The 26,199-nt window shown below is 36.7% G+C and overlaps 1 protein-coding gene across 1 annotated transcript in view; it reads left to right on the forward strand.

Annotated features, from left to right (window-relative positions):
• Nucleotides 1-6,270: 6,270 nt before the first annotated feature.
• Wdr19 (WD repeat domain 19) overlaps nt 6,271-26,199 on the forward strand; it is a 71,245-nt gene continuing 51,316 nt past the window's right edge. The window contains exons 1-9 of the mRNA XM_076864455.2: nt 6,271-6,303; nt 8,828-8,919; nt 9,212-9,277; nt 11,518-11,643; nt 16,344-16,459; nt 19,485-19,600; nt 19,963-20,043; nt 21,295-21,407; nt 21,687-21,860. Of these exons, the coding sequence (XP_076720570.1) occupies nt 6,298-6,303; nt 8,828-8,919; nt 9,212-9,277; nt 11,518-11,643; nt 16,344-16,459; nt 19,485-19,600; nt 19,963-20,043; nt 21,295-21,407; nt 21,687-21,860 (890 nt within the window). The 5' untranslated portion in view covers nt 6,271-6,297. The remainder of the gene's footprint in view (nt 6,304-8,827; nt 8,920-9,211; nt 9,278-11,517; nt 11,644-16,343; nt 16,460-19,484; nt 19,601-19,962; nt 20,044-21,294; nt 21,408-21,686; nt 21,861-26,199) is intronic.

Raw genomic sequence — 26,199 nt, forward strand, 5'->3', positions numbered from 1 at the left:
GCCTGTATAAATATGTAATAACTAATCATTATGTGTAACTATAATGCACCAACAAAAATAATGTGGAAAGAGAAAAAAAATGTGGATCAAATGCAAAAACAAAGTTGCCAGAGACTTTTTTAAATGCTACATAAACAGATTCTCTTATAAAAATATTTCTACATGCCTACAATATTTACTACCCCAAACATCTAATAAAGTAAAATATGTGGGGCAATATGTTTTTAAGCTTCGAATGCTTAAAATTGTCTTAAATGTTAAACCCATAAGATAATTATAATTTTACATACATACGTAAGTCATAAGATGATAAGCCTTTCTTTAAAAAAAAATACAGGATTGTGGAGTGTATGTGCACATGTGCACATAAAGAAGAAAGGAGAGAGGGAGGAATAAGAAAACAGCCCAGAAAACCTTTCTCAAAGCTGAACCACAAATTTAAACAAAAGATGCACAAGTTAGAAAAGTTGTCCTTCAAATGCTTTCAGATAAGCAGAAAAGAAAAATCCAGTTATTGTTATTTTATAAGCCTTGCAGCATCCTAAAAAGAAACAGCCAATAGTATGGTGGGCAGCATTGCATTCGACTTCAATCCCAGGTCAAATTTTCTACCAGAAAATACCTTGAATTTATTCTGATATTTTCATTTTTACTGCCAATATTCTGATAGAGCCCGTAAATTAGACCCGCAGGCATTCAGGGTCCCTTCAGCCTGAGCCCCCAAGATCAGCATATTTGAAAAGGTATCAAATATGAGTTTGTTTCACTACGCCTTTGTTTTTAGACTGATCTGTCTGGAATGCCCATTCTAACCTCTTGTCTGTCATCCAAGCCTTCCTCATTCTTCAATGCTTTTGTCAAATGTCCTCAATGTTTTAAAGCTTTTCACGAGTCCCTCCTCATACCTCATTCCATTGATATCAACCCTTCCTCCTGTGCTTGCCATTCATTTCCTTTATATTGGGTTTCAAGTCACTCTAGAGCATGGCACTTGACAAGGGCTCAAAGAAACTCAAGTGTTGAATTGAATGGGCTCCATCGTATTTTAAATAACTTTTTAATTATAGAAACTTTCAAACATAATAAGACTAGACAAAATGGTGCTCTAATAAATTCCCATGTGACTATTCCTCATCTTTTTTCTTTTTTTTTTTTTAGTAGACCTTTATAGTTATACGTAGCCCATCTTTAAAAATTAACATTTTTCTATTCAGCTGCACAAGCCAGAAACCTGAATCCTGCCTGATTTATAATATTTTGAATTTGTTTCCTTCTGTTTATTATCTATGTAAGAGTGTAGCTTCTTGAAGACTGACAAGGTGTCCTTTGATCTCTGTACTTGGCATGGGGGAGTGTCTGGTATATAAGAAGTTAAACAAATACTTGCCTACTGAAAAACAGTTCTGACGGGGACAGTTCCTGTGGCCTAGGGCTGTCCCCTGCCCAAGGAAAGATGGGTCTTGGTTTTGGGCCAAATCAGCCGCCTTTGGCGTAAACAAGTTTGTGCCTGTACCAGGAAGTCCACCCCATTGGCCGGTAGAAACCACAAGAGCTCGGGCCCAGTAAATGCTTCCTGTCTTTCCTATTATGTGTCCACAAGGTTGAGATGTGACCTCCTCTGTGATTGGCTCCTATGTCCTATATATACTAAGCACTTTCTTGGTACCGGGTTCCTCTTGTTGCGCCTTCAATAAAACCTGTCACAGTTCCACCGGGTCCTTGTCTTTCTTTTGTTCGACTCTGCTGGACGGAGTCGACACAGTTCTACACAAATGTCAATGTGGTCACTCCACTTCATTTTCAAATTGACAATAGTCATAGTCTAAAAATTGCTTATCACTTGCAACATTCTACAACCCTCCATCCCAAACTCAGAAATACAGTCCACTAGACTCTTGACATTATTGACTTTAGAGACCTTAGTGAATATGCTCTCATGAATATGTCAACATTTGTACAGGTTTCTGGCTTTCTATTGAGTTACCTGTTCACCCTGATGCATAAAATAGTTGTTTTTTTTTTCTCCACTTGAGAACTATGTGCCACAAAGAAATAAATTTAACTCACTTATTAATTCATATGATAACATATGGAATAAAACAAATTCCAAGCAGGTTGCAAATGCAAGACAGTAACTAAACTTACTCAGTAGGTAAATGACTTGATGCCTGACACCATTCTCAAAGTTTATAAAAATACCACGTTCAGCAAAATTACTAATTCCCATACTTGGTGGCCTTTCAGAATCATTAGCAAACTGCAGAGACTGCAAATGTTAAATCTATAAATGTTAATTGAGTAAGTTTGCTTTTTTAAAAAAAATTTTAGTGGATGGACACAATACGTTTATTTGATTGATTGATTGATTGATTGTGGTGCTGGGGATTGAACCCAGAGCTTTTTGCATGCAGGACAAGCATTCTACTAACTGAGCTATATGCTCAGCACTAATTATTTATTTTTATATGGTTCTGAGGATCAAACCTACATGTGAGACAAGCACTCTACTACTGAGCCACAACCCCAGACCATAGGTTAGTTTTCTTACATCTTAAAAGAAAACAAATGTACTATGCACAATAATGTGTCAACTTTTTGGAATTCTTCGTTGGAAAAACAATTATTTTACTGTTTAATTATCTTACCCATTGAAAATCAATTGGCCACAGATGTACAGTTTTGTTTCTCTCAAATTCATTGATCCATGTATCTATCTTAATGCCAGGACCACATTGTTTTAATTACTGAAGCTTGTACTAAGTTTGAAATGTGAGAATGTTAGTTTTCTAAATTTGTTCTTCTTTTCCAGGATTGTTTTGAATGCCCTTGAAATTCCTTTTTAACTATGATGATCTATTGGATACCATTGATGAGTTTACACTGACATATTTTTATTACCCAAAGTTCTTAGTTTGTATTGGGATTTACTCTGAGTGTTGTACCTTCTGTGGGTTTTGACAAATGTATAATGGTATATAATCACCACAGCAGGATTGTATAGAATAGTTCCACTGTCCTAAAAATCCTGTTCTTGGCCTATTCATCTTTCCCTCCTCACTAACATCTAGCAATCACCAACTATAATGTCTGTAGCTTTATCTCTTCCAGAATGTCATATAATTGGAGTCATATGATATAGAGCCTTGTCAGACTGGCTTCTTTCATTTAGCAATTTGCTTTTAAGACCCCTCCACACCTTCATTATTTAATCTCTCATTTCTTTTTAGCACTGAATAAATTTCATTGTCTGGATATACTATGGATTATTTATCCATTCACCTACTGAAGAACATCGTGGTTTCTTCCAAGTTTTAGCAATTATGAATAAAATTGCTATAAACATCTATGTGCAGGTTTTTTTGTGAACATAAGTTTTCAGTTCATTTGGGTAAATATCAAGAAGCATGATTTCTGGATTGTGTGGTAAAAATATGTGTAGTTGTGTAAGAAACTGACACACTATCTTCCAAAGTAGCCATATCACCCTGCATTCCCACCAACAACAAATGAGTGTTCCTCTGGCTTCACTTCCTCGTCAGCATTTGGTATTTTCAGTTTTGGATTTTGGCCATTCTAATAGGTATGTAGTGGTTATTTTAATTTTCAATTCTCAAATGACAGAATTTTCCTTTTTTTTTTTTTTTTTTTTTTTTGGCACTGGGGGCACTCTGCTTAGCCACATCCCCAGTTCATTATTTTTTTATTTAGAGACAGCATCTCATTGAGTTGCCTAGCGCCTCACCATTGCTGAGGCTGGCTTTGAACTCATGATCCTCCCATTTCAGCCTCCTGAGCTGCTGGGATTACAGATGTGCACCACGGCATCCAGCTCCAAATGACAACATTTTTTAGTCTTTGTCATCTGGATGTCTTCTTTAGTGAGGTGTCTGTTCAGGTCTTTAACACACTTTAAAATCAGGTTATTTATTTTCTTATTGCTGGGTTTTGAGAGTTCTTTAAACATTTTTTATAACAATCCTTTATCAATGTGTATTTTACAGATATTTTCTCCCAGTCTGTGGTTTGTCTTCCCATTCTTTTAACATGGTCTTTATTTTTAAAAAATAATTTAAAAAATTATTTTTTAATTTTAATGAAATCCAGTATGTTATTATTATGTTATTATTTCTTTCTTGGATCATGACTTTGATGTTATATCTAAAAAGTCATAATTATACCCAAGATCATCTAAATTTTCTCCCATATTATCTTCTAGGAGTTTTATAGTTTTGCATTTGACATTTAGGCCTGTGATCCATTTGGGGTTAATATTTGTGACAGATCTGTGTCTAGATTCATTATCTTGCTTGTAGATATCCAGTTGTTCCAGCACTATATGTTGAAAAGAATATTATTGCTCCATTATATTGCCTTCATAGATCAGGTGACTAAATTAAAGAGGATCTTTTCTGGGCTATCATGTTCTATTGACCTATTTGTCTATCCTTTTACCAATACCACACTCTCTTGATTACTATAGCTCTACACTTAAGTCTTGAGGTCAGGTAGTATCAGTCTTCCAATTTTACTCTTCCCCTTCGAGTTAACTATTCTGAGCCTTTTGCCTCTCCCTATTATCTTTAGAATTAGTTCATTCACAAAACAACTCCCTGGGATTTTGATTGAGATTGCATTGAATCTGTAGATCATGTTAGGGAAAAGTGACATCTAACAATTCTGAGTCTTCCTATTCATGAACATGGACTCTCTATTTATTCTTTTATATCTTTCATCAGTCCATTTTCTTCATATAGATCTTGCACATATTTTGTTAGATTTATAGCTATGTATTTCATTTCAGAGGTGCTAATAGTATTGTTTTTTATTTCAAATTCAATTTGTTCATTGCTAATATATAGGAAAGTGATTAACATTGTATTCTGAAACTTTGCTATAATCGCTTATTAGTTCAGGATATATTTTTAGTTTAGGTTTCTTTGTTTTGGATTGTTTTTTGTCCATTCTTTCAGATTATCTATACAGACAATCACATCATCTGCAAAGAAAGACACATATTTTTCTTCTTTTCCTGTCTACCCTTTATTTCTTTTCTTATTGAATTAGCCAGCACTGCCATTATGATGTTGAAATAGGGGGCAAGAAGAGATATCATTGCCTTGTTCCTGACCTTAGGAAAGCTTAGGGTTTCTCATCACTATGTTGACAGCTGGGGTGTGGGGAGAATTAAGTTGGGAAATTCCCTTCAGTTCCTAGTTTATTAAAAATTTTAATGAATGGATATTAGATGTTCTCAAACACTTTTTTGGCATCTACTGATATTTCAATCATGATTTTTCTTTAACCTGTCAATATGGATTAAATCAATTGCTCTCCTTTGTGGAATCAGTTTTGCATACCTGAGACAAATTCCACTTAATTATGGCATATAACACTTTTTATACATTGTTGGATTCAACTTGCTAATATTGTATTGAGAATTTTGCATTTATCTTCATAAGAAATACTGGCCTGAATCAGGCATGGTGATATACACCTGTAATCCCAGCAACTCAGGAGGCAGAGGCAAGTTCCAGGTCAGCCTCAGCAACTTAGATACTCAGCAACTTAGTGAGACCCTGTCTCAAAAAATAAAAGGATAGGGGATGTAGCTCATTGATAAAACATCGCTCGGTTCAATCCCCAGTGTGCGTGTGTGTGTGTGTGTGTGTGTGTGTGTGTTTCTTATTATGGCTTTGTTTGGGTTTCGTATTGGTGTAATTGCTGATCTCTTGAATAAGTTTGAAAGAACTCCTCTATTTCTATTTCCTGAAAGAGACTGTCTTTTGGACGGACTGTGTAGGAATATTTGGCCCATGAGACAATCCCTTCCTATTAGCCAACATTTTGTTTCTCTTTTTCTTTTCTTTCTTCCCCGACCCTTCCCTACCCGGCTTTAACTTCTCTGGTCCCTTTGTGCTTACACCGGGTTTTTAGTCACTGGCGGTTCAAAAGCAGCAGCATTCCAGGGCTCACAGAGCCGGCCTCCCCTGGACGACTCTCTGGATTTCACCCAATCAGAGCCCAGGCAGGAAGAGGAGTCACTGCAAGACCCCGGGACGCCCAACTTCGAGGGACTTAACTCCGCCCATGTCATGTGACCCAAGCCGCGTCTCCCACCTTTCCCCGAAGTGGAGGGCTCTTTCGAGTCCCCGCCCCTCCGGGCCCCGCCCTCCTATGGAGCTCGCGGATTGGTCGCTGCTCGCTCGGTCTCCTGGGTGACGGGAACGCGGTACCCTCTTGAAGGAGACCCGGTGCGCCTGCGCACTTTCTAAGTCGCGCGGCTGCTGGAGCTTTGAGATGAAGGTAAGTAACTTACAAATCCTGGGGGTGGGAAGACGCGACCACTGACCCTTCATCAGACCCTCTAAGCGTCCCAGTGAGGAGAGGGTCTGGGCCCCCTCCCCTTCTCTGGAGTTGTGGGGAGGGCAGGGGCGAAACTGAAGGAAGCAGGGGAAAGAAAAGAAAACAGCAGAGAAGAAGGCGGGGAGAGAGGCCTCTCTTTGCTGGAACCGCGAACCGAGTAGAGGTGCGGGAAGAGGGAACCCCGCCACGACTTGTAATGAGCAGACTGGGTCTGAAGACACCCGAACTTCACGGCGGAAAGAAGGGGCCACGGTGAAGTTGACTCAGTCGGGTGTCATGATCTGCATCATTTCGTGGGGCTAATCCCTGGCAAGTCGTGCTACTGCCCAGCGACCTAAAAAGAATGAAAAGTCTCCGAAAGAATAGTCCTAAATTGCATCGCCGGTGACTGGTCCCGATTACAGATTGCCTGGTCGCGAGAGCACTTTATTCACCTAGAAATCGGCACCCGCACGCGCACGTCTCGGGCGCATCATCCTCGGCACGCAGGTTTTCTAGTCGTGGGCTTCTCATAATCCCCATTCCCTGATCACTGGCTACAGCTGCCTACCCTTCCGATTTATCGCAGCAATACCTCCCGTCCTCCTCTGTCAAAGACCTGGAAGGCTCAATTTAAAATTAATTTAGATGTCCAACCCTTCTTTGTGTGGAAATTGGAATTGACAGATTGGTGGTCGTAACTCATATTTCTAAAGCTAATACTTTCTAATACTTCACAATTTATGAAGTATTAGAAGTAAGGAAGTATTCTCGATTTACAGTTGAGAATTCTATGCTTGAAGTAATTTCAGTGACTTGCTTTAAAGTCCCACAGTTAATAAGCGAGAAATAAAATTTAAATCTTGTTTTTTTTTTTTTTTGTTTTTTTTTTTTTTTTGGTTGTGAAGCTATTACTTTTTCCTCTGCGTTGTACTTAGAGTATCTATAGAGCTCCACAGAAGAAAAATAATGTGTAAGATCACAGCCAGAGGCAGGTCTGCCATAAAGGTAATAAAGTTCAAATTTAAGGACTCCTCGCTAGTATAAAGGGTTTTCCAGCTAATGCAGTCACAAATTGCAAGAGTAAAACTTTATAAATACTCTTGTTTTCCCCTTCATGAGTCTCCATGCACTACCAAACCTGAATGATTTAGCAGGTTCCTGCTTTCAATAGAGATGTATTTCCTCTTGTCTTTGGCATAGGAAATGCTCATTGGTGTTTAGAGGATTGAAAGTTTTGTGTTGCACTGATTCGTGTTTCCTGCAGTACTAGTAGTGGTAGTGATAGTATGCCTAGATACAGGGCATCATTGTTTAATCTGTAACTTAGTATTAAAATCTAATTTTTCACTCAAGTTTATGTTCCTAGATCAGCACTGGTTGATAGTAAGTACAATGTGAGTCAATGTAATTTTTAGTAGCCACATTAAGAATTAGAAAGAAGGGCTGGGGTTGTGGCTCAGCGGTAGAGCACTCGGCCTCACACTTGCGAGACTCTGGGTTCGATCCTCAGCACCACATAAAAATATATGTATAAAATAAAAGTATTGTGTCCAGCTACAACTAAAAACTAAATATTTAAGAAAAATGACAAAGAAATAGATAAAACTAATTTTAGTAGTATGTTTTTATCTTGCCTGGTATATCCAAAATGTTATTTCAGCATGTAGTCAATATAAAAATTATCAATGAGATAGTTTGCAATCTTTTTTCATACTCTTTGAAATCTAATGTGTATTTTAAACTTATATCACATGTAAATTTGTATTACCCATATTACAAATCCTCAATAGTTACCTGTGATTTGTGGCTTCCATATTTGACACACCACTTCTAGATTAGACAAATGAAAAATTTTCAATTGATATACTGTTCACCCAATAGCCAAGTTAAACACTTAATAATGAAGTAAACATAAGATAGTGAGAGAATAAAGAAAGAAAATATAGACATTTTTATGTCTATCTTAAAAATCATTTATGTTTTTTCAGAAAGCAATTTTGTTAAATATAATTCCCAAGAGTTCAATGGATAATCAACTAAATTCAAACTTAAGTTATTTTAATCTCATCATCTATAAAATTTAAATTATACATTTTTGTAAATTTAACATTCAAAAAGATTTTTAAAAAGGCTATCCTGGTGCAGTGGTGCACCTGTCATCAGGATGATCACAAGTTCAAGGTCAGCCTGGACAACTTAGGAAAATTCATCTCAGAAAAGAAAAAAAAAAGGAAAAAGTTTTATAATATTCTCTTATACCTTGAGGCCCATACTGTATTAACCACTTGTGTTTGGTTGTGTTTGGTGTGTTTTCTTTTGTGTTTTTATTGCTTTTTGAGGGGAGAGGAGGCAGGGATAAGCACTAACATAAGATTTCACCAACCTTTACCCTACTGTTTTCATGATCACATTTTGACATGTTTTCTGACCAACACTTTATTGTATATGTTTTAAAAATATAAAAATTGTGTTTATTTTTTAGCGTGTTTTCTCTCTACTAGAAAAGACGTGGCTTGGCTCACCGATACTGTTTACCTGGCAAAAATCATCAGGAAACTATCTTGCAGCAACAGGGTAAGAACCAGTGAATGTTTTAAGTAATTCTATTATGCCCATATAACCAAACCACCTGTTCTACCAGTAGAAGTTCTTGTGTGACAGTAGTATGGTGGGAAAATGAATATTTTCTCTCTGTTAACATCACAGTTCATAGAACCTTTTCTCTGGCAATAACTTTTTAGATACAAATTATGAAAGTACCATGAAAGAATGCTGAAATCATTTGAGTGGCAGCTTAATTTTTTTATATACTTAGATAAATAAAAGAAATAATCAAATCATGTCTTCATATTCTAATTGTCTCCAGAGCTGATCATACAGTAAAAATCTTTGATCGCCATGGCCAAAAAAAAAGTGAAATTAACTTACCTGGGTAAGTACAAGCTTTGTTGCCTATATATATTTTTTTAATTTGCTAAAAAGATTTTTTTAAAAAACATAGTACTTTCTTAAAACTATAATCAAATAAAATTATATAAACTATATATAACCCTCATCTTTTGCCTTCTCCATTTACAGAGCAATTTGTTTTCTTCTAATTACTGCATGCTAACTGGTTGCACAACTGGAGCCCCAAAAGAATTTATTTTCTTTATGACATAGTAGTTAATGAGATATGCAGAATCAGAAATGAGTCCAAAATAAGGATTTTCAGATTAGAGATGCCCAACCTGCATCTATTTTAGTAATTTTCTCTCCAATAAGTTGGAAAATAGTTACTTTTCACATGCTTTTATCCATTTTCAGGAAATCATAAGTATAATTTAGGCATTTTTTATATTTATTTTTTAGTTGTAGTTGAACACAATATCTTTATTTTATTTATTTATTTTTATGTGGTGCTGAGGATCGAACCCAGGGCCTTACACATTCAAGGCAAGCACTCTACCGCTGAGCCACAACTCCAGCACCGATTTAGGCATTTTTAATGATTCACTGTAATCATTACCTGTATCAGTTATTCTGCAGATAGTCTTGGTAGTTAAGATTATGTATGTATGTGTAGAGTCCTTCACTGAAATGGCCTTTTGCTTCTATGCTTTTAAAATTCACATCTGTTTTCTGTGGTTTATTGACCATTTTTGCAAACCAGGTAGTTTTATTTCTCTTGGTCTCAGCCTTTCACACCTCCTGCTCTGCTGCACTCACGTAGTGGGCTACCATTTTGGGATTCGCAATTCTCTCAGTTGTTGATTCTGATTTCTACAATCTGGGAAACAAGAGATCAGAGCAGTCACAGTCTTTATGTCTAAAATAAGGCACTCCGTGAAAAAACGTTTTTGAGTAAATCACATGAGTTTAATTGTCTAATCTCTAACATCAGGTTTGGTTACACAATGGCATCATTTCTTTTGAATTCTTTTGCTGTATTTATGATAGTTTAATTTGACCAAAATTATCTCCAGATAAATAAATTGCTATTATACATTAAGTCTTTAATGGGCAGGTGATTTTATCAACAATTTAAAAGCTTCCCTCTTCCATACTTCCAAGATTTCTAAGGATGTTATGGAAAATTAAAATCTTGAGGGGTTGGGATTATGGCTCTATGGTAGAGCACTTGCCTAATACGTGTGAGACATTGAATTCAAGCCTTAGCACCACATAAAATAATTAAAAATAAAATAAAAGATATTGTGTCCACCTATAACTAAAAAAAAAAAAAAAAAAAATTTTAAAGAAGTAATCCCCGACTTAAATGTAAATCAAAACATGGCTTAGCCAATACCTAACAGCAAAGAGCCTCAACATGAAAAATAGTATTAGGGAGGAAAAGTTCTATTTTCTTAAGAATTTAATGAATTTCAAAGTTTTAAAATTATAGCTAATGGGCTGGGGCAGCAGCTCAGTGGCAGAGCACTTGCCTACCACATGTGAGGCACTGGGTTCGATCCTCAGCACCAAGTAAAAATAAACAAATAAAGGCATGCTGTCCATCTACATCTACAAAAAAATTTTTTTTTAATTATAGCAAACATTTTGGAATAATCTTAAACAAAGAATCATATTAAATAGAGCATTTACAGTTTATAACTCTGTTGTGATCTCAAGTGAATTCTTATTCTATCAAGATATAAAATGAAAATAACATTTCTTACCACTTCAGAATTCAGTCTTCACATTGTTTGTGATCTTACATCTGCATGACCTTGATCTACCGTATTTTCAACTTCTTTATACATAACTTCATTTCTTATCAGTGCCTTCTTTATCTCTCTGTAAATCTGAAACAAACTTTCAAAACTTGATTGTAACAATTACCTGTTAATTCTAGGTGTGATTTGATGGAGGTGTTTGATGAGTATGTTTTCCCAGAAGGCCAGGTTCTTTATAGGATTCAAGAAAATCTGTTAATTCATTAGGTATAATTATATTAAATTAAATGGTATTAACAATAAAATTTAAAATTTTTTTCAACAAAAATCTGAAGTTAATATTAACTAAACAGTCAATAGAGAGTTACATTTCTCATTTTGGAGTTATGACCTGTTCAAAATAGATTGAATGGTTTTGTGGTAAACAAAAGTCACAAATAGGTCTTTCAATTTCTTTCCCCCTGCTTAAGAAAAAATGTATAGAAATGTTTTGCTCTCTCTCTCTCTTTTTTTAAAGTAACTGTATTGCCATGGATTGGGATAAAGATGGAGACATCCTAGCAGTGATTGCTGAGAAAACCAGCTGCATTTATCTCTGGGATGCCAACACAAATAAAACCAGCCAACTAGACAGTGGCATTAGGTAAGGATAACCTACCTTCCTTTCTTTCTTTCTTTCTTTCTTTCTCTTTCTTTCCTTCCTTCTTTCTTTCTTTCTTTATTTATGTTAAGTGGTGATCTCAGTTCTTTGGTTTTACTTTATTTTTTGACTAACATCAATTAATTGAACATATAATTGGAGTATAGCATGAAATTTCAACACAAGTATACAGCATGCACTGACCAAATCAGGGTAATTAGCATTTCCCAACATTTTTATTTTGTTAGTCTTCACTTAGAAACATGAGTATCTGTAAGTTTGATGCCAGCAGTTCATTTTAAAGATGACTTGAGTTACTTTCTTATAAATGAAAAATCTCATTTCATTCTGTTATTGTTATATAATCCTAACCTAAACCAGCTTATTAAAACAAAGTTGTTATAATTATAAAATGAAAATAGCTTCTGAAAAGTTGCTTTCAATGAAAACCATGAAAAAATTACAAAGATATTTGAAATCAAATATATATGGGAAAATCTGGAGATGGAGTTGGCTGCAGGGATAGCTGTCTATGGGCGTTCTAATAATGCAGTCCAGACTCTCCATCTCTCAGCTCTTCCTTTCTCTGTATTGACTTCATTTGAAGTCAGACTCACTTTTGGCTGTATTATTCTTCACAGCAGTCATGTCAGAGAAAAGAGTAAGGCCCTTTATACCCCCAGTGACCATTCAGAAGGTCTCTGAATGAAGCAGAGAAGGCCATACATGGTATTGCAGTCCCTCCAGGTGAAGGGTGGGGTAAAAGGTTGGGCTGTTCCCAAGTGAAGAAACTCTAAGGTAGAGAGAATAAATCACACACCCTGCTAAAATAGAAAACACTTTTTACCATATGGAAAAGAAAAACTTGCCTGTATTTGCAACTAAAACTTCATCAGGTTGACCTGGGACAAGTTGCTTGATTTCTAAGCCTCAATTTCTTCTTTATGGAATGGGTATGATATCTGCTTGATGGCTTCATGTGCCCGCAGGCAGGCAGGAAGAGATCACACACAACAGTGTAAATTTAAATTATAAATTTCCAGCTTATTTACTAGGGAATAACAGAACCAGAGAAAGGAAGTTGGCCTTGCAGAACCAGACCAGACGTAACTTCAGTGCAGTGTCCTTTGACCCTACAATGTGGCTCTTGAGTCACAGAGCTGTAGAAGATACTTTCTACCCAGTGCCAAGTCTCATAAGTCTAAGAACCTTTGTCTTTTGCCCTGTCCTTTTGCACTTGGGCTTGCATCACTTTTCAGAAAGATTTTACACACTCAGCCAGGCAAGGTGATGCACACCTGAAATCCCAGTGGCTTGGGAGGCTGAAGCAGGAGGATCGAGAGTTCAAAGCCAGCCTCATTAAAAGCAAGATGCTAAGGAACTCAGTGAGACCCTGTAAAATATAAAATAGGGCTGGGGATGTGGCTCAGTGGTTGAGTGCCCCTGAATTCCATCCCTGGTACCCAAAAAAAAAGAAAGATTTTACACACTCTGTCCTGTCACACTTTCACTCAAGGGAATGTTTATGAACATTGAATACCGATTATTGAACCAAGCACAGCAGCAGTGAAGCCACACCCTCTCTCCCAGAGAATAATGTATAACTAATCTCCAGGTGTTACTAATTGATATGTCCCACAGAGTTCATTTCCCCACATCATCTCAGGGTTGTTGTGATGTTTAAATGAGTGTTATGGCCAGGCATGAAATTAAGACCTGAAGAAATGGTAGATGTTATTATAATTGTCATTAAGATAAAATTTAGGATTTTTGCTCTTGGTATTAATATTTAATGTCTAAAGAACTTTTATATATACAAATATATAGCTGCTACTTTTTGATCTTTATGTAAAGGCAAATCCTGTGTATGTATGTATGTTAAAATGAAACTCTTAAGTTGGAATATCAAAATTTTGTAAATTTTTTTTTTCAACTTACATGCCCTTAAATATTTTAGATTCCATCTACAAATTTGATCTGAAATTATTCTTTTGAGCACTTCAAATACCTTAAACAGTAAACAAAACATATTCAAATAGGATTATTAAAAACTTACTATGATGCTACTTAACTAAAAAAAACTGTTTTAACATCATTTCTTCATTTTTGCTGTCTATATTTTTATATCTTCTTAGGATTAAACCAGTATTTACTCTGATACTGGCCTACAGCAGTAATCGGTTAGATAATTGAGATACAGCCATCTTTCCAGAGAGAACCCTACATAAAACATCTGGTTCATCAACCAACCCATTCTTGGCTAGATCATGGCACATGGTTGCCTCTCCCAAGGCAACCCAGCCCTGACTACTGGTTATCCTGCTTAGTCTGTTTTTTGATTGATCTTCAGTTGTCATATCATCAGTAAGATTCTTCTAAACCCACACCTTCCATAGAAGTTGCAGAGTTTTGTAGTCTGTGCCTTTCTCTAGAATTACCTGTCTTTTTTTTTTCCCCCCCTAGTACTGGGGTATGCATTCTAGCCAAATGCTCTATCACTAAGCTACATGCCCCACTCAAGTGATTACTGTGTGAAGTTTTTCTTGACCATAGATAACATAAGACTATTCTACATTGGCATGATCTGTTAATATTATTGGGAATTTATGTATGTTTTATCTTTTTGTAAATTATAGGCCCCTCTAGAGACCTTATCTCCTAAGAGAAGAAGGATAGAGCCTGTTCAGTTAGCTCTTCGTTTCAGGATATCCAGTTCCTTGATTTTCTTAGAACTCCCTGTTTACCCTCTTTATAGGGGGTGGTTGTGTGATGGTTGGTTCCGATCGACTGTTGAATAGACCAGTGTTACATTACCCCTGTGGAATATGAGCACTGATGCTGATCAGACCTTGTCCTTGTTACACATGCCCTCTTGTCTGTTACTATTTAACTCGATCACCATTCTTTTTATTCATGTGATCTGAGAAACAGATTCCAAGATATCATTAACTGGATAAGAGATTTACTAAGGGAACACCTATGAGAGGACCTGGGGGGCTGGGGGAGAAGACATTAGAAGAGCTGTGAGACCCCAGTGCATATCTAGCCCTAGGGAAAGAAAGGGAAGGAAGAGAGAATAGAGACATCTTTGACTGTAGCATAGTTCTGAGACAGTTCAGCTGGGCCTAGGGGGAATCTTTGAAGCTAAGGAGTCCTGGATCTCCAGGAATGGACCTTGGAGTATCCCTGTCTTGTTCAGTCATTATCCAGAAACAGTCCATGGCAAAGCATAGCTCCACTCATGGAGGTGATAGATTCCAGTGCTGAGCAGCTGGGGCCCTAGATCAGTTGCACTCTGCAGCCAGAGATCTGAGAGACAGTCACATGGCTGCTACACCTGCTTAAACAGGTAGAGAGAAATTCATGTTTGTCTTTTATAAAATATATAGTTAATAGAAGAACCCAGCAGTCTGGTATATTAGTACTCCCTTTACTTACTGAAATTAATTTTTAACTAAACATTTTGTCATATTCACATATTATTAAAACTAACTTTTCATATTCTTATCATACTTTTATGATCTTTTCAAACTTGTATCAATTAAGTATATAATTTGAGACGGGGGGCGGTACTGGAGATTGAACTCACGGGCACTCAACCCTGAGCCACATCCCAGCCCTATTTTGTATTTTATTTAGAGACAGGGTCTCACTGAGTTGCTTGCACCTCCCTTTTGCTGAGGCTGGCTTTGAACTCTGTATCCTCCTGCCTCAGCCTCCCAAACTGCTGGGATTACAGGCGTGTGCACCCCGCCCAGCTTAAGTATATAATTTTTGACACTCAAATTCTCCTAATTTAGCTTGAGAAGTCCTCTTTAAGCTTACTCTTTTGTCTTTTAATTACTACCCTCAACATTCTTGGGAGGAGTGCTCTTCCTGAAAACAGGAGCATGGTCTGTCAGTGGTGTTCAAAATGTAGCTGCATCAGAGGGCTTATTAAAACACAGAGAGCCAGGTAACACTACCACCACCCCAGCCATGCCCAGGTTTTTCACTGAGTGGTTCGAGGTTGTCATCTGACAGCTGGCATTTCTAATAAGTTCCCAGGTGATGCTGTTGGTTCTGGGTTTGAAAGCTGATGATCTAGACCCATTGTGGTTTCTTTTCTCAATATGTGGAATGAACTATTTCCCAAAGAGTCCTTGATTACCTTTCACAGGGAATTATATAAAAGTCCAACCCATGAATCTTAGATTGCATGTTATAACTGGTAGCAGGTAAAAGTGCTTTCTACCTGCTTCTGAGCTATTCTTAATAGTGACAGAGACAGCAAAAAGATATATCTTTTTTTAAAAGTCACAAATTCCCAGTGATTTTTCCAATTCAATATATCATGTTATTTTACTACTACTTTGTGAAAGCACAAAGTTTCATCATCCATTAAGATTTTTACAACAATTAATGGTAAACCCATCATTAGTGAAGTAATATCAAGAGTCATTCCATGAAATTTGAGGTTACATCATAACCAACTGGAAGTCTATATTCATTATATATTTATATTTTGAGACTGATCCTAAGATCATCTTATAGCATCTCCAAAATTTCTTTAGCACTTAATTTTTGTCCTTAAGCATTAAGTTATAATTTCATGCTTTAGCTTCTGAGCAGAGGTTAAGATTATTTCATGAAGTACATTTTGAAAGGATTATTTAGAGGTCATAATGGTGAATTGTTTAGTAATTTGTATCTTAATGTTACAGGGATCAAATGTCTTTCCTTCTTTGGGCAAAAGTTGGAAGTTTCCTGGCTGTTGGAACTATTAAAGGAAATTTGCTAATTTATAATCATCAGACATCTCGAAAGATTCCCGTCCTTGGTAGGTTGTAGCTGGAAACACTGCCGAATATTTGAGATGCTTTACCTAAATGTAAATTTTTTGACTCATATTCTCTTGATATTGCAAAGGAAATTTTGTAACAGGAAGGCCCTCCCTGCTTCAGTCTCACAGCTAGTTAAACAAGAAAATCCCTCTTCACTGCTTACTAAGAGTTTCCCAGGGTTAAGGTCAGCCGATGTCTTTGGGCATCAAGACAATAATGACATGGATTCCAATTGTCCTTTTCTCACCCAGCTTGTATCTTTCAAGGTGAACTTTAGTCATGTTATAATGTAACAATTTTAGTCCATGTAGTAGGTGAACCAAAACATTTGGAAATTGCTTGAATGAAGTATATCCAGATTCCTAATTCTGACACCTCACTCTGTCCAAACACCAATTAAATCTGGGTGTTGGGGGGTTGGGATTGTGGCACTTGCCTAATAAGTAGGAGGCACTGGGTTCAATCCTCAGCACCACATAAAAAAAAAAAAATAAATAAACAAAACAAAGGTTTGTGTACATCTATAACTAAAAAAAAATAATAAATAAATAAATAAATCTAGGTGTTGGGCTGAGTTCTGTTTGCCTCAGGTATGTGGCTAGGGAGTGTTTGTTTCTTGTCTGACCTAGTTTCAGGCTCTTTGAATCCCCCACCCTTTGGTCACCTGGCCTGTGCCCTCTGAATACCCTTGAAGATGCAGTATTGGTTCTTTTCAGTTAACAACATTCTGCTGACTGGTGGAACTATTGGGCTTAATGCAGGTGGCCAGAAAAAGTTATAACTTACTGCTAACAAAGGTATTAAACTCCAGAGGTAATGGCACCTACAGAATACTTGAGTACCTTTCCATTAAGGACAGTTAACCCTTTCACATTATTTTCACCTTTATGTATCTCTTTAATATTAATTTTTAATTCTACAGCTAAACAGTAATGTCATTGACCTATTTGAAAGATTAAACTAAAAAATGTGAAGTTACAAAAATCAAATTTATCATATAAATTATCTCTTTGACTTGAGTAAGCGTTTTCTATTTCCCACTTCATCTGCAGGTAGATCCCATCAGCTAACTTTTAAGCCCCCAAATTGTGACACTCAAGGTATAAGAAAATAATTGCCTGTGATTATTTTTTAATAAGGCATTTGTCATGTATACATTATTTTGCTCTTCAATTTAATATGAATACTGATGCTGCTTACTTTCTTATTTAATAACTATGTAAAATGGACCTTAAGAGATTCAGATTAATTACAGATTTTAGGTCCTTGAGTTAAACTTAAACCTGCCTTTCTCCCAGGTGACTATGACTTGTGGCTCTGCTTTTTTTCCCCTAACTTTCTTTCTAAAACCCAGCCATCCCATTTCTAATAGCAGCTGATGGTTGCATGAGATGTCAGCACTTTGCAGTAACTAAGAATCTGTGACCTTGTTCAAGTTGCACTTACTTTTTTTGAACTAGACTAGATACAAGCAGTTCTTGCTTTGCCTGTTTCAAATATGCATGAATCCAAGTTAGAAGAGTTTAATTAAATGATGCCAGTTTCCTGTAACACAGTTCCCATCTCAGTTAAAATAGTATGTTAACTGTGAGTTAATGTTAATTAAATGAGTTGATAATGTGTAAAGTGCCCCGAGCACTACCAGTGGGGGCTCTGGTTGGCTTTTATCGTAAGGCTAACCCGAGTTCTGAGCACTGGAAGCAAAAGGGCCTTTGGGTTTATAGGAAGAAAGAGGAAGACCTTCTTCTCCCTTTCTTGCGTAAGGAAAGGAGTTTGTCTTGAGCATCTTTCCACCTTCCTCACATAGTCCTTTTTCCTCCCCTGTATACCAGAGTCCCTCAGTATACAATCAGCAAAATCTCTGTTTCTCCAGTCTGTTCTCTGAATGTTCTCTTCACATCAGTGCTCTGGTCTCCTGATTTGAAGTACTCCCTGTGTCCTGAAAACTCCTTAGTTTATCTCTCTTCCACACCATACATTCATACATCCAGCTGCTTCCTCAACATCTTCAATGAGATGTCAAATACATGCTTCAGATTTAATATCTCCAAAACCCTCTTGACCCACAGCTTCTCTCTTCTTGTTGATGACATTTCATCATTTCAAATTGTGAGGCCAAACTTTACATCACCCTTGACCCTTTTCTTTCTCATACTTTCCATGTCTCATTTGTCAGAAACTCTGGTTTCTGCCTCCAAATATCCCCAGATTCCTGCCCGTCTCATTACCTCTATTTTCCACCTGAATTTCTGCAATCTCCTCTTCGTTGGTCTCCCTGCCTAAGCTCTTGCCCTGCCATAGAATACAGTTGGCCCTCCATATTTGGGGGTTCTACATCCTCAGGCTCACCCAGCCACAAATCAAATATATTCAGAAAAAAAAAAAAACTATCTATACTGAGCATGTACATATTTTTTTTTTCATTTCATTATTCTTTTATTATTTCAGAGAGAGAGAGAGTTATTTTGCTGACTGGAAAGCTGAGAGAGAGTTTCTGATCCTTAGTGGTTATCTACTATTACTAGCTAAGAAACTCAGGTTCATTCATATTTTCACCTTAGCATTGCCATGAAGTATTATGAATGATTAAAACTGTGAGTGTTCTTTCTACTTCACGATTTACCAGACCATGGTAAATTGTGGAGCTGATTATAAGTAAAGATGACATCACTGCTTTGGGATTTACTTCTCTTAAGGACATTATTGTTACAGGCTTTATTATGTTGTAAACAAACAAAATTTGTCAAGGATCAGAATATCTTTTTATGTGCTTATATTCAGATAAAAAGTTGGAAAGAGCATTAACCTCATGTACCTTTTTCTTGATTTACAACTTAGTAATAAACTGTTTTAAATAAGGTTGTGCAGACACTAACTACTTTGAAGATATTCTAAGTTCTTTGTTATTGAATCCCATGGCATATCACCTAAATTTTCAGACTGGCATCACAGGTTCATTTATTTATTTATTTAGAGAACTCCATGTAGCTATACAAAAATCATCTTTTTTTTTTTCCTTAGGAAAACATACCAAAAGAATCACATGTGGATGTTGGAGTACAGAAAATCTGCTTGCTTTAGGTGGTGAAGATAAAATAATTACAGTTAGTAACCAGGAGGGGGACACAATAAGACAGGTAATATAGTAATGTCTCTGTGGTCTGATATATTCAAATTTTTCCTCAAAATAGTTTGTCTTTTGGGCTGGGGTTATGACTCAGCGGTAGAGCATTCGCCTAGCACATGTGAGGCCCTGAGTTCAATCCTCAGCACCACATAAAAATAAATAAATAAAATAAATGTATTGTGTCCAACTACAACTAAAAAATAAATATTTTTATTTGTTAACATTCAGAATTTGTGCATGTGGTATTTTGTTTTGTATTTTGGGGTTTTAGGAATTAGATCCAGGGCCTTGTTAGATCTGTAAGCCCCAAGTCCTCTAGAAAGAATTTGAATATTGGGTTTGTTCACAGTGATGATATTTTTATCCTTATAGACATCTGTGAGATCAGAGCCAAGCCACATACAATTTGCCACGATAAAGACCAGCGACCAAAGTGCTGCTACTGAAAACACAGTAAGAATTCTAAATCAAACCCATGCCCAAGTCACTGTGGTAATTTTGTAGAATATAGCTATTTCCTTTTCTTGGATAGGTTTTGAGAAATAAATTATGTTTGTCACTTATTAATCCAAAGTAGGGCTCAGTCTCTCAGGCCTGAAAATTGCTTTTGCCTCTGCTGACCTCTGGTATCACAGAAAATGAGAATAACTTTCTGTTCCAGTTGGTGTATTGCTCTGTTCATTCATGTGGTAACAAAACAGGGGAGATTAATGATTTCTCTGTGACTTTTTTCCTCTACGATTGGGTGAACAGATCTCAAAAGTTGTAATTTTTCATTCCTTAATACCTAGTTATATTTTCCTTTCTACATTTTAATATTCCAAAATCCAGATGATTTGCATAATCAACATGCATATATTTAATGACGTAATGTGTCTTTATTTCCTATAAAGCAATTTTTATGTTGACATTGACTACTATTGGTGACATCTTAGAATCAGGGAATATATCAAAGTGTCTCTCTTGATGAAGTCAAATAAACAAACATGCTCTTTTTTCTCCCCAACACAAATATACCTTCCACTGAGAATTATGTTAAGTATTAACTTGTGTTAGTAGCAGAGGGATGCTAGTTTAGCCATGCTCACCTACAAGTGATGGAAGTAATGATATAAAAAGCCAGGCTAGATCATCCATAGAAGTGTGGGGATCTGTAATCCCCAGTGGCTCAAAAGCAGATTGGCCTCTTAAAATGGAAGACTCTTTAAACTCTGAATATGAAATAACTTCAGTGAAATTATGTCAGACTTACCCTCCCACATTGCATAGTATTCCAAGGAAAGGTGTAGAGTTTAAGAGTCTATTCCAGCCAGGTGTGATGGTGTACATGTATAATCTCAGCAACTTTCGAGTTTGAAGCCAGCCTCAGCAATTTAGCAAGACCTTGTCTCAAAACAAACTCAGTGGTTAAGCACCCTTGGGTTCAATCCCTGGTACCAAAAGAAAAAGGAAAGGAGGCTATTTCACAAAGGTATTTTAGTATATTTCAAAGGATATGTTAAAGATGTGTAAAGCCAAGGACCCTTATCAAAATATACCTCACTAGATGCATTTTTTGTTAAGTCATATTATCATGCTAATGTAGCACATGGAAATTTGGTTTATTGTTTTCCTAAATTAGGTTCAGCTGTTTGGATTTGCTTATTGGTCTTTTCAAGAACTACTAAGTAATTTATTTCACAGTCTCCTGATCTTTTCTGACAGATAAGTGCGGTGATTGGCAAGAAAACTTTGTGTATTTTTAATATAAATGATCCAGATTGCCCAATTGATCTGGAATTTCAGCAGCGCTATGGCAGTATTGTCTGCTATAGTTGGTATGTACCAAAAGCTCATTATAGAAAGAAATCTATTGTTTTTCCATACTAATTATATGTATAAAGTTTTGCCTGTAACATTCTCTATAGAGCATTTCTGAGTTACAATCTGTGATTAAGTATGTGAAACTGCCTAGCATATTATCTGATATTTAGTTGGCCCTTAATAAATTATATTCTTTAAGGTATTTGCTGATTTCCCATATTACCAGTAATATATGAGTCTCCTTTTTTAAAAATTTCTTTTTCTTTACCATATTTTTGCCTTTGTTGCTGCAGGTTTGGTGATGGCTACATCATGATTGGTTTTTCACGTGGCATTTTCGTGGCCATTTCTACATACTTCCAAGAAATTGGGCATGAGGTATTTCAGACTCGCAACCATAAAGATAATCTAACCAGTATTGCAATATCACAGACTCTTAACAAAGCTGCCACATGTGGAGATAACTGGTAAGTCATATTCGCATATCGCTAGGAAAGTTTATATAGGAAAGAGAATACTCAAGAAAATCAATAAGACTTTGGTAACTGATAAATCTGACATTCATACTTTCTTGGACTCTGAGAACATGTTTACATTTGCAGATTTCTTGAACTCCTTCATCCTCTGCTTCCTTTAATACTCAGAGCAAAAATATAATATGGAATATACTAGAAAATCAATCTTAAAAATAGTATAGGCAATCTCAGGTAATCAGGTCAACACACTGCACCCTGTCTCTCCTACCGTACACAGCTGTAAAACCTGGAGAGAGTGATGGAGCAGCTATTTAAGATCTCTGAAATGTAAATATTAGCAGGTCAGAATTCAAAGTACCACTGAACCAACAATGAGGCTTCCTTTCTCCTCCACTGTCTCTCAGGCAGGACTCAAGGTAGCCTGAATCCTAGAAGCAGGCATCAGAGCACAGAGAGCTGCAAAACATTGCAGGAAAGGAAAGACCTAATGATCAGAGGCAATTGGGGAAATGTCCTGATTTTTGAGTTTTCATTCTTGTTTTTCTCTCCTGCCCTGGCCACCAAGTAGCCTGCAAGAGCATTAGCACCAAGGACCCACAGGCACCTCAAGCTTTCATGGAGGGTCCCCTCCTTCATCTGTTAGAGGACCTGTGGTCCCAAGGAAGTGGAACAAATCCCTGTTGCTTATTTTTCTTTCTGCCCACAGATGCTGGTGCAGTTGTAGGAACTACAACAGACAGTACAGGGTGTCTAGAGCCCCAGGGTTCCCAGAGGACCAAAAAGGGAATCCCAAGGAACCAGAAAACAAAGAGGGAGGGACTCAGGAAAGCAATCTGAAACAGATGTTTATGAACTCCTAGGTTTACCCCTCAGCTTGTATGTGTAAATCTTTTTTTTTTAAACTTTATTTTATTATCATTATTTTTTTATGTGGTGCTGAGGATCTAACCCAGTGCCTCACACATGCTAGGCAAGCACTCCATCACTGAGCCACAACCCCAGCCCCTGTAAATCTTATCGTAAACATTTACCAAAGCATTGAACTGAGGTCCAATACTGGCCACTGAGTGGGCCGTGCATGGACACATCTAAATGCTACTGCAGAAGCTTAGAAAATAGAGCTGTCATTGAAGCCATTACCCTCAGAGTATGCTTGAAACCTGTGGCCTGAACCCAAATGGTTGATTGCCTAGTAAAACAAAAATATCAACCCTCTCCAGAGGAATTAGGTTAGACACAGATTCTCAAAACATTATGTTTAAAATGTCCAGAATATAACCCCAAATTACCTGGCATCTGAAGAATCAAGAAAAGTTCCACTCACTTGGGAAAGAGCAATCAAAGGACACCAATGCCAAGAAGGTACAGAGGCAGCTGTCACTGAAATACTCCAAAAGGGCTGATAATCCAAAATTGGAAAGATCACCTAAGAAAAAGAAATGGAACTTCTAAAGAAGAATCTAGTAGAAATTTCAGAATTTAAAAAAATCCAATACATACAGTGAACTTAATAGCAAGTGGAGGTCAGGGTAAAGAGTGCACTTAAAGATAGATCAACCCAAAATGTCCAATCTGAACACAGAAAAAGAAGATTGAAAAAAAAAAATAGTAGAATGTTAGGGACCTGTGAAACAATACCAAAAAGTCATCAGAATCCTCAAAATAATGGCTGGAAACTTCTTTCTAGGAAAAAGCATAAACCTAGATATTACAGAAGTTCAGCAGATCCCCAAAAGGATAAAAATCAAAGAAATGAATCTTGACAAAGAAAAAAATCTTGACAGAAAACATTTTAAATGGCAGTGAGTTTCTCACCATAGAGTATGGAGGACAGAAGGGTCACAGTGTTCTTAATCTGCTGAAATAAGGGCGCTGTCCATTGAAATTCTGTATTCAATGAAATTATCTGTTTAGCAATGAAGATAAAAGCTTTCTCAGAATAAGAAAAAGTGAAGAGAATTTCTTGCCAGGCAGCAGACTTGATCTAAAATAATTGCTGAAGGAAGTTCTTTAGAGAGAAGAGAAATGAAGACGACAGAAGGAAATTTGAGATGATAAGAATGAAGGAAAAGCCCAGCGCAGTAGTGCAAGCCTATAATCCCAGCAACTCAGGAGGCTGAGGCAGGAGGATAGGAAAGGAAAGACCTAACGGTCAGAGGCAATTGGGGAAATCTCCTGATTTTTGAGTTTTCATTCTTATTTTTCTCTCTTGTCCTGGCCACCAATTGTTAGCCTCAGCAACTTAGCAAGACCTCTTTCTCAAAACAAATGAACAAAACAAAAAACAGAAGGAAGGAAGAATTGGCAAGGAATGTAATTCAGTGGTAGAGCATTTTCCTAGCATAGCATGTATGAGGTCCTGGGTTCTGTCCCCAGTAACAAACACACACACACACACACGCACACACGCACACGCACACGAAGACCAAAATATCTGGATGAATATAATAAGACATTTTTCTTTAACATAAATGTGACTGTTAAAAGCAAAAGTTATAAAGTAGTCTAATAGAGATGCAATACACAGGACAAGTGTAATACAAAAAGGAGAGACTAAAAGTTGACATGTGTAATAAGATTTCTATATTTCACCTGACATGGTCAAATATTGATTCTAGAAAGACTATGAAAAATTAAATATGTATATTGTAATCTAGATCAACCACTAAAAAACTACAAAGATATTTATAAAAGTACAAAATTATGGCATTTGCAGATAAATGGATGGAATTGGAGAACATCATGCTAAGCAAAATAAGCCAGTCCGAAAAAAAACAGGGACCGAATGTTTTCTCTGATTACTGGATGCTAAACTATAATGGGAGGGGGACATGGGATGAGTAGAGGAACTTTGGATGGGCCAAAGAGAAGTGGGGAAGGGAGGCAAGAGGGTAAGAAAGATAGTGGAATGAGACGGACATCATTATCCCAGGTACATGTGTGATTTCACGAATGGTGTGACTCTACTTCATGTACAATTAGAGAAGCAAAAAATTCTGTTCCATTTGTGTACAATGAATCAAAGACTTTTCTACTGTCCTGTATAACTGATTAGAACTGATTTTTTAAAAAGCATGATAGATAAATTGAAATGGAATACTAAAAAAAAATCAAATATAAATGAAGGAAAGAAAAGGAGAAAAGGAACAAAAGACAGAGGAGACAAACAAGACAAATGCCATAGATCTACATTCAAACCTACCTAGACTACATTAAATATAAACGATACAGTTATATCATTTATAGGCTGTTAGAATGGATTTTTAAATGACCATATTATATGCTGCCTGTAAGAAACTCACTTCAAATATAACTAAGAAAAAAAGTAAAAGGATGAAAAAAGTTAAAACATTCCAATGCTAATCAAAAGACCCTCAGTAATGTGAATATGAAACAACAGATCCCACCATTATGTATTACTATAATGCACCAATGCAAACAAGAAACCCCAGCAAAAGAAAGATGGGGCTGAGGAGGAAGGAGGCAACATAAAGGGTCCTGTAGTCATGGACTATCTGTATCCTCATTGTGATTGTGGACCTCAGGATTCTCACGTTAGAATATTACATAGAACTAACACACACACACACTGGGTACCAGTAGAACTGGGGATATCTAAATAAGGTTTGTGGATTATGTCAATGTCAGTAACCTGATTGTGATATTATACTATAATTTTCCAAGATGTCACCACTGGGAGGGGAGGGGCTTACGGACTCTCTTGGGATCACTTCTGAAAACTGCATGTGGGTCTGTAATTTTCTCAAAATAAAAAGATTAACTAATGAAAAGAACAGGGGGAAAATATAAGGGGAAAACACTAGGAGGGAGGAGAAAGAGGGAGACACGGAGGAAAGAAATATGATGCTTATTGTGCTCCAGTATTGTGCTATACGACTTTCATTTTCATGGACCTATTTATTCTTCCCAGTAAGCTGAGGAAGTAATATTATGTCCCCATTTTTTTCAGCGCTTTCAACCTAGTCCTTGTGATTCCAAATCTAATGCACTTTCTGTTGTACCTCCCCACTTTTTGTATGAACCAATTCTGGGCAGGGGAGAAAGGCGACCTGTTATAAACAGCACTTGTGTCATCTTACAATAATTAAACTGCTCACCTAGGTACACGAATGAAGACACGAATGGTGTGACTCTACTTTGTGTACAACCAGAAAAATGAAAAAATTGTGTTCCATTTGGGTGCTATCAGTCAAAATGCATTCTGCTGTCATATATAACTAATTAGAACAAACAAATAAATAAAATTTTTAAAAAACTGCTCAGAAGAAGGTTCTCCTATTCAAACTTCATCAGAACAATATTAACCTCC

Source organism: Callospermophilus lateralis, chromosome 8 (genome assembly GCF_048772815.1).
Source record: "Callospermophilus lateralis isolate mCalLat2 chromosome 8, mCalLat2.hap1, whole genome shotgun sequence".
NCBI classification, from domain to species: Eukaryota; Metazoa; Chordata; class Mammalia; order Rodentia; family Sciuridae; genus Callospermophilus; species Callospermophilus lateralis.